This window comes from Corvus moneduloides, chromosome 11 (assembly GCF_009650955.1).
Source record: "Corvus moneduloides isolate bCorMon1 chromosome 11, bCorMon1.pri, whole genome shotgun sequence".
In the NCBI taxonomy this organism is placed as follows: Eukaryota; Metazoa; Chordata; class Aves; order Passeriformes; family Corvidae; genus Corvus; species Corvus moneduloides.
Window position 1 is genome coordinate 10,374,402 of NC_045486.1, and position 12,712 is coordinate 10,387,113.

Here is a 12,712-nt window from a genome sequence, read left to right on the forward strand (position 1 = left end):
TTTTAAATTAATAAATAATTGTAATGTACTGTTCCTGCTCTGCAAATTGAAGTGCAAAAGCCAGTGATGTAGGAGCTGAGGATAAATCAGAATTTGAGGACAGAGAATGTGTTTTTCTGCACGTCCTTCAGTCACACTGAACATCTTGCTGTTCACTGGGCTTGCAGAGCAGCCTGAGGTCTGACTGAAGCACACAAGAGGAGCACATCAGCTTTGTCTCTTTGGCCAGTTCACTGCTGCATTTAAATCACCGCTATTTTGACTTTATCTCTGCCTTTTAACAATCCATACAGTTGCCCATTCTAACCTGCTTTTCTAGGTCTTATTCTTGTATAAGCTTTTAAAAAAGAAGTGGAATGATCTAACTTACCTTCAGAAATAAAAATCTTCTACATGGCAGGTAAGTATTCTTATTTACTAAGATTCTGAAATAAAAATTCGTTTGGTAGAGACTGGTCTGCTTTTGTATTTAATGACTCCAGTATCACAGTTTTTGGAAAAAAAAGTATGAAAGCCATATATATAACTCCTTATGCAAGAAAAACACACTTGGAGAATTATGAGAGGATTTTCTAAACCAGTAAGCCAGTAATTTCAGGTGTCAAGGCTTCTGCTTCACTGACATGTTTATTTTTAGCCTACCCATCATTATTTATCGATTTCTGCAATGTCTCCACTCTAAAATGCTGCACAGAATTATGAGCTATATGTATATGGACCTCAGGAATGCAGAGGCCATGTGAACCACCACTTTTCACTAGATAATATTCTGCACTTCCAAAAGGCAGGAGATTAAGTAAGGAACAAAATCATTCTGTATTTGGCAGCAGAGGACCTACCATTTCCGTACTGTTTCTATGGTTGTCACTGAACTTGTAGTACCTCCAAACTAGAAGCTAGCTGGGAGCAACCGACTAAAGGAAAGCAAGTAATTAATATAGCCTTAAGTTCAGGTGTAAGTGTCAGAGTTAAATCTTAGTAAAGAGGTAATAAAAAAACCCAACAGGGTAAAATATAGCTGTGACATAAAACAGCTTAAGTGTCCAGGAGATTTATTTTGATCTACTTACAGAAACTTATTTTTCCCATATGTGGGAAAATAATATTCTGCCGAGCAGATAATTAATTATATTTCAGTTCTTTAGATCATGGTTTTTGCTTATCTTTTTGCTCAGTTCAAGTCACTTGTCTATAATAAGAGAGCATATCATCTAAACTTTGGTAAAGTGGTTCCTGATTTGGAGTGTCACCGCTGTCAGTCTGCACTGGAGGTGCCACATCCTGAGTGCTGCAGCCACTGGCCTGTGTTCCTGGTGGCACATCCTGGGTGCTGCTGCCACAGGCGTCTGTTCCTGGTGGCATCTCTTGGGTGCTGCAGCCACAGGTGTGTGTTCCTGGTGGAACATCTTGGCTGCTGCATCCACAAGTGAGTATTCCTGGTGGCACATCTTGGCTGCTGAGGTCACAGACCTGTGTTGTTGGTGGCACTTCCTGGGCACTGCACCCACAGGTCTGCACTCCTGGAGGCACACCCTGGGTGCTGCATCCACAGGTCTGCATTCCTGGTGGCATATCCTGGGTGCTGCATCCACAGGGCTGCATTCCTGGTGGCACACCCTGGGTGCTGCATCCACAGGGCTGCATTTCCGGTGGCATATCCTGGGTGCCGTAGCCATAAGCCTGCATTGCAAAGGGCATCTCGGGAGTGCCGTAGCCGTACCCGTGCATTGGTGGCACCATTCCTGGTGCTCCATAGCCGTAAGCCTGCACTGGGAATGGCACCTCAGGAGCACCGTAGCCATAGGCTGGCATGGGTGGTGGGACGCCCCGGGCGCTGTAGCCGTAGCCCCGCAGTGGTGGTGGCACACCTTGGGCACCGTAGCCATAAGCCTGTGCTGGTGGTAGCATATCCTCGTCATCACTGCTGTCATCCTCTGCTGATGACACCCCCTGAGTGTCAGGGCCACTGGGCTCTGCCGACACTGGCTGATCTGGAACGTTGCTGTTGGAAGCCTGTGCTGACGGTGGCACATCTCCAGCGCTGCTGCCGCTGCCCTGCCCCGATGGCCTCTGTTGGTTCTGTGCTCTCTCTGTTTCCAGTTTTTCAGAGGAGGTTTCAGAACTGTTCAAATTCTGACTTCGGTAATAATCATCTTTCTTTTGTCCCAAAAAGTAATCAGAAGGTGGTGCAAATTCCGGGTCTCGCTCATCTCTAAGTTCTTCCTGTTTCTTTTCCCATTGTCCAAACATCAGTTCTGTTAGAAACAAGAAAATGGTAGATTTAGCATAGATTTCATGGTCTGAAGGTCAGTCAGACAGGAGGGAAAACAAACTGGTAAACACAGAAGATGCAACTCTGTAAAGCCACCTGAAGTTCCTTTTCCACCTCATGATACATGGAAATGCAAGAATCTAGTGCAGATTCCTTCAGTGAACCACAGTTAGTTCCCTCTGCATTTTAGAGTAAGCTGTCCTCTGCTGAATGTAGTATTTGCTGCAGTGCTGCCCGGGTGTTCCCAGAGGTAGGAAAAAAAGTGTTGGGCAGAATAAAGATGTAAGAGATAGGATCTGAAAGTTTGGGGTTTTAATGGAACCATGAAGTTTCCCCTCACAGTGATGTTCATTAATGGAACATAAAGACAGTGAAAAGTAAGAAGAATCTGGAAATACCAGTATTGCACAGAAGAGGAATAATGCTGTTATAGTACTAAAGAAGGTGAGCATTTATGTGCTTTGCCTATTCCTTGTTTGCTTTTACTTAGAAGTCAGGCATCAGACTAGAAGAATGTGCATGACCTTAGATTAATAGTGCAAAATGAGTCAATGGGTTTGGGAAGGACCTACAAGACAGCCACCACTTTGTGACAAGGAAGATGCTTCAAAATGGGACACAGGCATTGAAGTGGTCTCTTCTTGCATCCTGTTTTAGTCTTGTGCTGTACCTGTTTGTGTGATACATCCTGCTATCAGGTAGCACAAACCACAGGAATATATCAAGAAAAGATCACACTGTACATCTTATGAACTACAGAATTTGTCATTCTGTCAACCTGTCTGGATCATCCAGAAATGCAGTAACTCATAAAGAAGAAAATATTATGGGGACATTATAGCAGCTACTGGCACTAAGGCATCCTTGTCAGTCGCTGCCCTAGACACTGGAGAGTCATCAGTACCAAGGCAAAAAGGATTTCAGTCTTACCATACTCTGTCACAAAACAGAAATGAAAGTAGCAGCGTGCACTCTCTTTCCCAACAATGTTCCTGAATCTACATTTCCTTACCTTTGCCCTTATCCCACTCTCGGACATAAGGCACTCCAGGCTTTGTATCTCTCCTCTCCTGGATGACAACCTCTACCTTCCTACTTGCTGCAGTAACTCTTGGAGGTTCTGGTTCCTCGGCAGGACCTTTCACCTCTGTGTTACAGGAAGAGATAATAGAGGTTGTCAGTTACGGAACAGAATCTATGTGAACCTCACAGGTAAAAATAAGAACATTTATTTCCATCTCCAGTAAGAACAGTATCTCTATTTCATTTACTGGAGAAAACAATTTGCATTCTTATTCTTCTGAACAACTGTAACAGTGAACAGCAGCACAGTGCTGTTCTTCACTTCCAGAATACTTCACACGTAATCACTTGCATGGAATTCTGACACAGTGAAATATTAGCTACATTTTACAGTGGGAGACAGACAGTACAAGCTGACTATCAGTGTCATAAGGGAGACAGCACAGAGACAGGATTAGAATTCAAATTCATTATCCTAAGTCCTAGAGTCAGCTGTATCTCCAATTTACTGACTGCACTGAAACTGTTACAGTCTATATTGTATGATATCAAAATTGACTTGTTACTGCTTCTTATTCTATCTCATCTGAATAGAAGAAAAAGCCAGTACAATATCAGCAGCTCTAACCTCAGTCTGCATAATTAACCCATGTAATTCCTGCTGTCAGGTGTGAATCAAAAAAAGGCTACAATCTACATACCATATTTCTACCTGCATTACTGAGCTATTTCTGGCATGATTTTATATCTACACACCATTACATCAACTCTCACTATCCTAACAGTTATGCTAATTTTATATATAGAAAACGGAATACCAATATTGAATGTCTAAACAAATATAAATTAGAATCTGTCTGTCCATAGATCAAGAACAAGGTGAAATAGCAAGTAATTAACTTAAAAGGGCAGCAGATCATACCTCTATTCTCCAGTTTTTCTGCCTCTTCCTCTAATCCAGCTTCCCTTAACTTTTTAATCTTCCGTGCTCGAAGTTTGGACAGCCTTGCATCTAGAGCTGCCTTCCTCTTCTCCTTCAGCTGTTCACGTTTATTTCTCTGATCAAGTGTCTTAACAGCAAAGAAAAACTTGTATTAATCTTCCTTCATTATTATAAATGAGTACATATTTTCCTTCACAAAACAACTACATGCAATCCTAATCAAGTACCAGATTTCAACAGCAAACAAGAAGCCAGATTTCTTTGGAGTCAGTTGCAGGTATCACCTAATACAGCACTTAAACAACAAATCAAAAGACAGTAACCACTGAAACCACAACTGCCCTCATAGCCCAGTCTGCTCTTTACTCTCATACCTGCTCCCTCAGCATATCCAGGGTTGCCCGTTGTTTATGCCTGAGTTCCTGGTCCCGAGAAAAGGCAAAGTAACCAACACCGAGCTGCCTGGCCTCTGAAAAGGAGAAAAACAATAGGTTTAAGTTACATTCAGTTTATAATTGACAATAACTACAGGCTCCAGGCACTGTGCTTTCAGGCATGGAATTATTCCCAACACTGCATTAGTTTTAGATGGCTAAAAAAGGCTTGTTTGAGATGATACATGAAGTGAAGCTTCCTGAAGGAGAACACAGGAGGAGGTAGAGAAATATTTGAGAAAAATATAATTTGAAGAAAAAATAAATCTAGACTTATGTACCGGTGACTTTCAATAATTATTACACACGTGCCTTAACACATACCTACACTTTGCCATACAGGCACAGGAAGTAACTTTCTCTTGCTCCCTCTACAACTGATCTCTGGTGATACAAAGGTTAAGTGATATAAAGCATTGTAGTGTACCATTTTCTCGAATGTCCTCATAATGTATGGGTCCCATGGGTTTTCTGAGGGCTTCTTCTTCTTCCTTTTCCCACTGCTGCCTCTGAAGTTCTCTTCTCATGTCTTCAGATAACAGAGTATTCCCATCAGTTTCTTGTCTAATTAAAGAAAAAATAGGGATTACAGAGCAGAGTTTACCAGTTTTGCAGTACCAAACAGGGCAAGTATGATTGGGTCTGATCCACTACTGCAGTTTTCACAAAACGCAGATCATTGCAGACACTACTTAGTGATACAATGTTGATGGCTATGGTACATGGTCAAGACAGAAATACAAAGCTACCTCTAACTCAATGTACTGGTAGACCGTGTTATTAAAAGACAAATAAAATCATTACCTTTTGCAGAAGCTTTATGAAATAAATAATTATCAAATCACAGAATGGGAGATGAAATAATCAGTTATTGGCATCTATGGGGATTCTAGCAATCACGTATAGGAACATTTCAGATTTAACATAAGAAAGTGAAAGGTATTTGAAGTAACAAAAAGCTAGGCATTTACCCATGAGATCCATGCAAAATATTAATATTCAAATATTAATACCCAAACATTAATAAGGAAGTAATTTTAAAAGAAGAGCTGTTGAATGGCTGTTAAACAGAAGAATGAAACCAAACAAATGGAGGTCTAACAAATTCACTTTGAACATCATGAGGAATTTGGAATTGCTAAAAGACTATCATCATTTTCCAGGTTAAACAGAACCAGAAATCGCTTTCCTGGCATTTTATGGAATGAAATACAACTTCCATACAAGGACCCCAGTTTTCAAAGATGCAAGAAATATCTGAGATTGTTACATCAATTTATTAAAACCTTTCTCTGCAAACCATGCAAATCTAGAGAAAGCAGTAACATCAACTCTGGACTGAGAATGGGGTGCCAAAGCACAGCCTCTCTTCCTTCTCATTAAAAAAATATATGTTAAATACTGAGAGGAACATGCAGCTCCATTAGAGAAACCACACCTTTTCCCTTGAAGTTCCTGATCCATTTTAAGTAGACTTGGCAAATCCTTCTTCATACAGCGTCTAGATCGGCCCAAGAAATCAACATAATCAACCCTGTAATGAAAGAAAAAGAAACGTGATGCAAAACTTCTACCTGCAGATTGACAGAAGTCTTAACCAGAAGACAGAAGCAGGACCCTTTGCAAAGAGCATTTGTCACCTCTCAGTCTATCTGTGTGTGACAGCTGCTCCTGCTTTTCACTTAACACACTCCCAGATTTAGAGGACAGTTCTGAATGGGACATATGACAGTTCTATCAGACATTTATTCAATCTCCCTTTGAAACTTCTATTAGCTTGGGAAATGAAATGGTGTAAAAAATGTTCAAGAGTAACAATGTCATGTCATTTTCACAACAAAACAGAACTCAGCCTACTGCTTGCTTCCCATGGTGAAGATAATGACGCCACATTGACTTCTTGTGGATATGAAATTGCTACAATATATTTCAATTATTTGTCTAAAGGCCATTCAGAACAGACTGATAGTGTGCATTCAATTGGCATAAAAAAAGGCTGACTAAAACATAAGCAAAATGTTCCTCTTAAGCTATTGTGCTTCTTATTCAACTCTTTATAATACTGAACACCTGATTTACAGTTGTTGAAGAAGCTGTTAAGAGCTACACTTATTGTCCTGTAATGTAGAAAGTTCTTTAGCACCAAGCTACCTCAATTATCCCATTCTAAAGAATATTACATCTGAAAAAGTATGACTGGCAATCTAGCTCCCAACCCCCAAACTTTTAAAGATCTGTGCATTTAGTAAGTCTTTCACATAGTTTGTAAGCAAATCTACAGTCTACTATTTGAAGAAAGTTTTGTATTGATTACTGCTGGTTTGAACTGATTACCAGAAGTAAAATCACTTGTTCCATAAGCATTTTAAACAAATGGGCAAGGGAAATGTTTAGTCAGGACTGGTTTCATAATTATTCCTAATGTCTCAGATGAAAAACTAGAGGTTACTTGGAATGACACAGAAAATTGTCAGAGACTATTTGCTGTGCTGCAACAAACAGTGGAAAAAATGCTGAAAATTGTGTTCTTATTCCAACCAGAGTTTCTCTCCTTTAAGAGAAGGCCGTACAGTGAAATGACTGCTCATTTTTAAGTCACTCACAATAAAAGAAGGGAATACGAATACCATAACATCCCCAAGTTTTGCTGAAATACGTTTCAATTCAGCATATCAAAGCATAAAATTGTTCCAATACTGTGATGATTACTCATATAAACTATGCAAGAAAATAAGAGGATGTTAAGTTGTCTCCCCTATAGTACATTGCCCTGAGTGCAATTTCTCAAGATCCTGGATGTAGATTCTGTTGCAGTGTTACCTATGTGGAAACTGACATGGAGGACTGTCTTTATAGCAGAAATGAAGGACTATCAACACCTCCCTGTCAATGTGTAGTATTAACAAAAAAGAAAAACAAAGGTGCCACTTCACACATTTTGGAAAAGGATTTTCTCATGCAATTCTCAAGAACAAGAGTGGCCAGGATGGCTGAGCCCAATCAGTAGCACCAACCATTCCTCATCTGGGTCCTCTGGTGGTGGAATGTCTGCTTCAGGCTGAGTTTCCTCCTCATCTGTGTCTCTTTCTGAAGTCTTCCCAGCAGCTTCACTCTGATGCAGCTCCTGTACTTCGTGCTGTTTGTCTATGATCTTCTGAGTGAAATCCACCAGGTACAAATCCTCAGTTTCTTCATCTAAGGCAGAAAATCGATTCTTAGAGAACAGCCATGAAAAGAAGAGAACTAAGCACAAAATCAATACCAAACAGCTACAATCAGCTTTTCAGCTGCCAGTGATGCCCTTGACCACACTATTGGGGAGTACTTAAATCTCATTCAGTGCCAAACAAACCCGGAGCTATCAACTGGCTCCACACTGGTAACGTCTATTTCTGAATCGAAGTTTCAGGGCATTGTGTGCAGTACAGAAAAGGCTGCATTCTTTGCAGCAAAACATTCTCTGCTCATTAACTATTTCAGAAGCAAAGGATTATCGTGTAACAGCTCAAATACTTTTTTGATGCTTAACATTTGGTGTGTTGGCAGGAGCTAAGCATTCATGAGGGCACTTTTTAGGAAAGTAGAGGAAGGTGCGTGGGGTCATGTGGACAAAGATGGACACTGGTAAAGAAAACAGATTAAATGCAAGGACATTTAATAATTTTAATTTTAATAATTACTTTTTGCAAGGGACTGAATGTGTGAGAGAAGAAAAGGAGAGATTAGCATTCTCTAACCCTATTAGCTGCATGACTGGCATTCACATATGGACCAGCCAGACTCCTCCTGATCCTCTTCTCCTCATAAAGGTCCAACAATTAGAATGCAGGACAGAGCATCAGAAATGCAATCCAAAGATTGCACAATGGAGGACAAATTATTTTTGTTTTTCTGAGATACTGTACTGAAAAATCAGAATATAGTTCACCCACTTAATAAATGAGTGAAACAAGTCCCTAGTGCTTTACTTGGTCAGGCTGCCCTTCAAAAGTAATTTTATTTTCTCTAGTAAATGTATTTTTCCCTCCTTTTCAAAGTGGAATAAACCATGTCCAGCACTTTGTATAAAAAGTCCAAGAATTTATACATCTATAAATACTCATTTTTGAACAGTATTGTTTACCTGGGAAGTCTCCTTTTGTCATTTTCTCATACAACTTTGCTTTCTCTTCAAGCTTCTTCCTGAAAAAGAAAAAAAAAATTAACCTTGCAATCCCACCAATTCCAAGCACAGTTTAAAGTGACCAATTTAGCCTTAGATAAATGGAACAGGAAAACACTGGGAGTGCTTGAGATGTTTATTAGACGCTGACTTATGCCTGGCTTTGGTTTTGAACCTTCACTAGCATCTCTGAAGATACACTCTTTTCCATTTATACTGAAAATAATTTTAGTGAAGTAACAAATTTAATCTTAAATGTAATTTGTCAAGTAGGCAGAAACATGATGTTACAAGAATTCCACCTTTATCTAAGTACTATGGTCTGTCAGATAAATACTGGAAGCTAAACCATTATTAGCAGATATCAGATACTGAAAGACAGTTTTATCAGAAAAAAAAAGAGATAACATAAAGTTACAGTTAATCTTAGAAACTGAAGAGAAAACCTTAGCTAATTCCTGGAATTTCAAAGAGCAGTGACTGCTTAGAGAAGAACAGCAAATGGTTTATAAATGGCATTTTCAACATATCTTTTTGTACAACCAACTCATTTAGAAAACGAGGTAATTCTTGAAAAAAGTGAGTAATTTTCTGTCAAGCCCAAGAAACACTTTGCTACAGAATTCTAACATGTCGCTGCAATGGCTGCTAATTCTAAACATGACTTTTAGAAAAAAATCAGTAACCTGACACATTTATACAACTGTGATAATGTGAGGGTATAAGAGCATGAGACTGCTGAGATGTAGTTTGTACACTACTGGTCAAAAGTATGGAACTGATGCTGGTCTTAATGGTTGGTCTAACGAGAACTGCTAGTCCAAAAACGTGGATAACTTCTTTCTGTGCTTTTCTAAACACCAAAAAACAAATTCTCCAAAGCACTCCTTTCTTAGAGAGCCCGAGAGCTACCTTGATTTATCCAATATATCCTGCTCTTCTGCCTTCTGCTCAACATCTTTCGCAGCTCGATTCACAACTCCCGCGTTCTGTTTGGTCCAGATACTTGGTTTCTGCAGAGGACAATTTTGTAACAACAAACAAATAAATGAAAATATTGAAATGGTATCATTTAAAAAAAAAGTCAACTCCATAATGCAAACGTTGCAAATCAATCATGAAAGACTTTGTTAATAACATCTTAAACACATTTGACTTGAGACTATTCCTGTGCTGTAGGATACAGCAGGTATGTCCTAAATTAACACAGGCTGCAGGATGGTGCCATAGTTAAGGACAGCCTGAGAAGCTAAAAAACCCAAAGGCACTCAGAAATCAGACAAAATCATTTTGGCAAAGATGCTAAGGTTAAAAAAAACCCATTCATACAATCTTGTTGATTAAATACGTAATAACAAAGCTACAAATTGTTTCTATTCTCTATTACCTCCATTTAAAATAAAAAATACAGTCAGTTGGCCTGTTTGCAGCATAACACTATAAATGCTGCATGTGCTTCAAATATGGCAGGAACAGCACATTCTGCTTCTGGAAAGCTACAGAATGAACAAAACCCAAAGGGCAGTAAAGAGCAAAACAGGACTGATAATTGTGTATTCATTACTGTACCCCACAAACAGATAGCAGAGCATTTATCAAGGAAGTTCAGTGACTCTGGAAGAATCTCTCATCCTCCATCCTGCAGCATCATACGAAATCCTCTAAAAAATATTTTCCTATAATGGAAAGGTGTGGATCCTTGGGGAATGAAGATTAAGTGGGGATTTAGATGGGTATAAGCACAAGACTAAGCTTTCTGCTGTGCACAGGAATCTCACCTGGAAACGAACTTTAAAGAACATGCTCATCATGTACATTTTATATTTGACTAGTAACACAGCTCTGAGTATTTACTATTATTTAGATTTGAATTTTAACTTCCTTACTTTAAGAAGAAATGACAAAAACAACAATGGAAGATTACTTCTACCTTATTAGAGGTTCTGGGCTTTGCAAAGACGCCAGCATCTTTCAATAGCTTTTCTTTCTTGAATTCCTCTTGCTTTCGGAAGAGTTCGGCTTTGAGATCTACCAGCTACATCACCAGCAAAACAACACATAAATAACAGATCACATGCACATACATCAGTTGCTGCAATAAATAACTGTATCTCTAGGAAAACAATCTGCCATTTACAGTTACAGCAGCATTTGATTGCATTTTTATGGGGAACTTTGAAGCCTTGATCTGATCACCAAGATCACTCTTTACAGCAAACAAACTAAAAAAACATAGAATGCAAATTATGATTAGGGATTAAAACAATCCCCAAAGATATCCTTGATCCTTTGCTACATAACAAGAGAGGCATAGTTCCATCTAGACTTTACCAGCCTCCCAATGACAAACAGAGAAGGAATAATGAAAAACACTACTGAATATGAAAAGGGAATTTTTAACCATTAGATAATTAATAAAATCCTGTCTCAGAAAAGAGTTGATAAAAGTTTGCTATCATAAAATATATATTGTTTCCCACTGCTTTATGTACTGTTTTAAAGTTTTAGATTTTCTTTCTTCTTCTTTTTATATAAATATATGAGTAGCATTGCCATCTGTGACCAAGGTCCATCCCAGCTTCCATTAAGAAACATCAGCAGGGGTGTTATCTCAGAAGTACAAAACTAGTCTGGAAGAGGATATTGCACCTCTTTTCTTGCAAGTCCTATAGAAGACAAAATTCACAGATGTACATGAAATCAGGAAAGTGTAAGACTTTGGTATTAATATTTGTCTCAAGCACTAAAGCATTTGTTTTTCAAGTCCCTGGGACAACGAAGTGCAGTGTTGTAAAAATCACCCGTTTCCTCTTCTGCTTAGAGGCGATCATCCAAAAATTCAGCGTAAAATATTTCATGGTTAGGTATTAACATACATTAACTATTTACATAACTCTTCATCTGAAGTGTTTGGCAGCATCTCTCGTGAGCGTCCTGGAGAGCAGAGAGGGGCAGCACCTCACCATCCCTAAGGGTGGGAAGTTATTCTGCCACAGCATAGACCTCCTGCTCCCAAGTAAAAACCCTTTTCCCTGTTATGCCCTGATTTTATCATTACATCACGACTGCGGGCACATCCAGGCCTGGCAGGCTCGGGTTTGGAGTGCAGGGCGTGTGCCTGGTCAGGAAGGTGAGGGGACAAAATCCCAGGCCCGAAACTCACAGACCCGATATGCGACACAGGGCGTTACCACAGCCCTTTAGTCCAGCATTTGCTGCAATGGCTGCACAGTGCAGTGGGGTTAAGGCGAGGAGACAGAACGCCAGCACTTCCCAGGTGTGCTGTTTTCCCTGCAAGCGGTGGCACCAGCGCATCCCCGGGTGGAGCCGCCCGGCCTGCGCCAGCCAGGCCCCCCGCGCCCGCGGGAGCCCCGCGGCTGAGCACACCTCACAGCCCCACTGGCCCTCCTGGGGAGGCGGAGGGGTTCATTTTGCCTCTCCCCGTTCAGTCACTCACCGAGGACGCGGCCACGTCCAGCGGCTTCTTCCTCCGGTCCATGGCGGGACCGGCCCCGCCACCACCGCCTTCCCCGCCGTGCGGCCTTGCCGTAAAGCGCGGCGGAAGCGCGGAGCTATCGCGACAGTGCTGGTAAGGGCGGGCGGGCTCTCCGTGCCGCCATGTTGGGGAGGTCAGGGGAGGTCATGGGGGGCTCGGCCTGGTGTGATTCGGTGGAGGCGGAGCTCTCCCGGCTGGGGCTTTCCTGGGCTTGGGTAATCCTTGTGCTCAAACTGAGGGTGAAAACGAGCGTTTATGGCAGGTGCGAGTCAAATCCTTCAGGGGTCCTACTGGAAGTATCCTCGTGCGGCCGCGGGGCTGGAGCTGCTGCTGCGGTGACAGAGCCGGGGTGCTCTGCGCTGTGGCCAGAAACTGACAGCAT

At 40.9% G+C, this 12,712-nt stretch overlaps 1 protein-coding gene across 1 annotated transcript; it reads right to left on the minus strand.

Annotated features, from left to right (window-relative positions):
• Positions 1-456: 456 nt before the first annotated feature.
• On the minus strand, positions 457-12,395 carry CCDC174 (coiled-coil domain containing 174). Its single transcript, XM_032121043.1, has 11 exons — positions 12,292-12,395; positions 10,765-10,869; positions 9,747-9,847; positions 8,796-8,854; positions 7,687-7,867; positions 6,111-6,206; positions 5,100-5,236; positions 4,613-4,707; positions 4,218-4,365; positions 3,285-3,419; positions 457-2,255 (listed from the first exon to the last, which is right to left on the minus strand). Exons 1-11 carry the CDS (start codon positions 12,331-12,333, stop codon positions 1,177-1,179), a joined length of 2,178 nt encoding a protein of 725 aa, XP_031976934.1. The 5' UTR covers positions 12,334-12,395; the 3' UTR covers positions 457-1,176.
• Between the last annotated feature and the right edge of the window lie 317 nt (positions 12,396-12,712).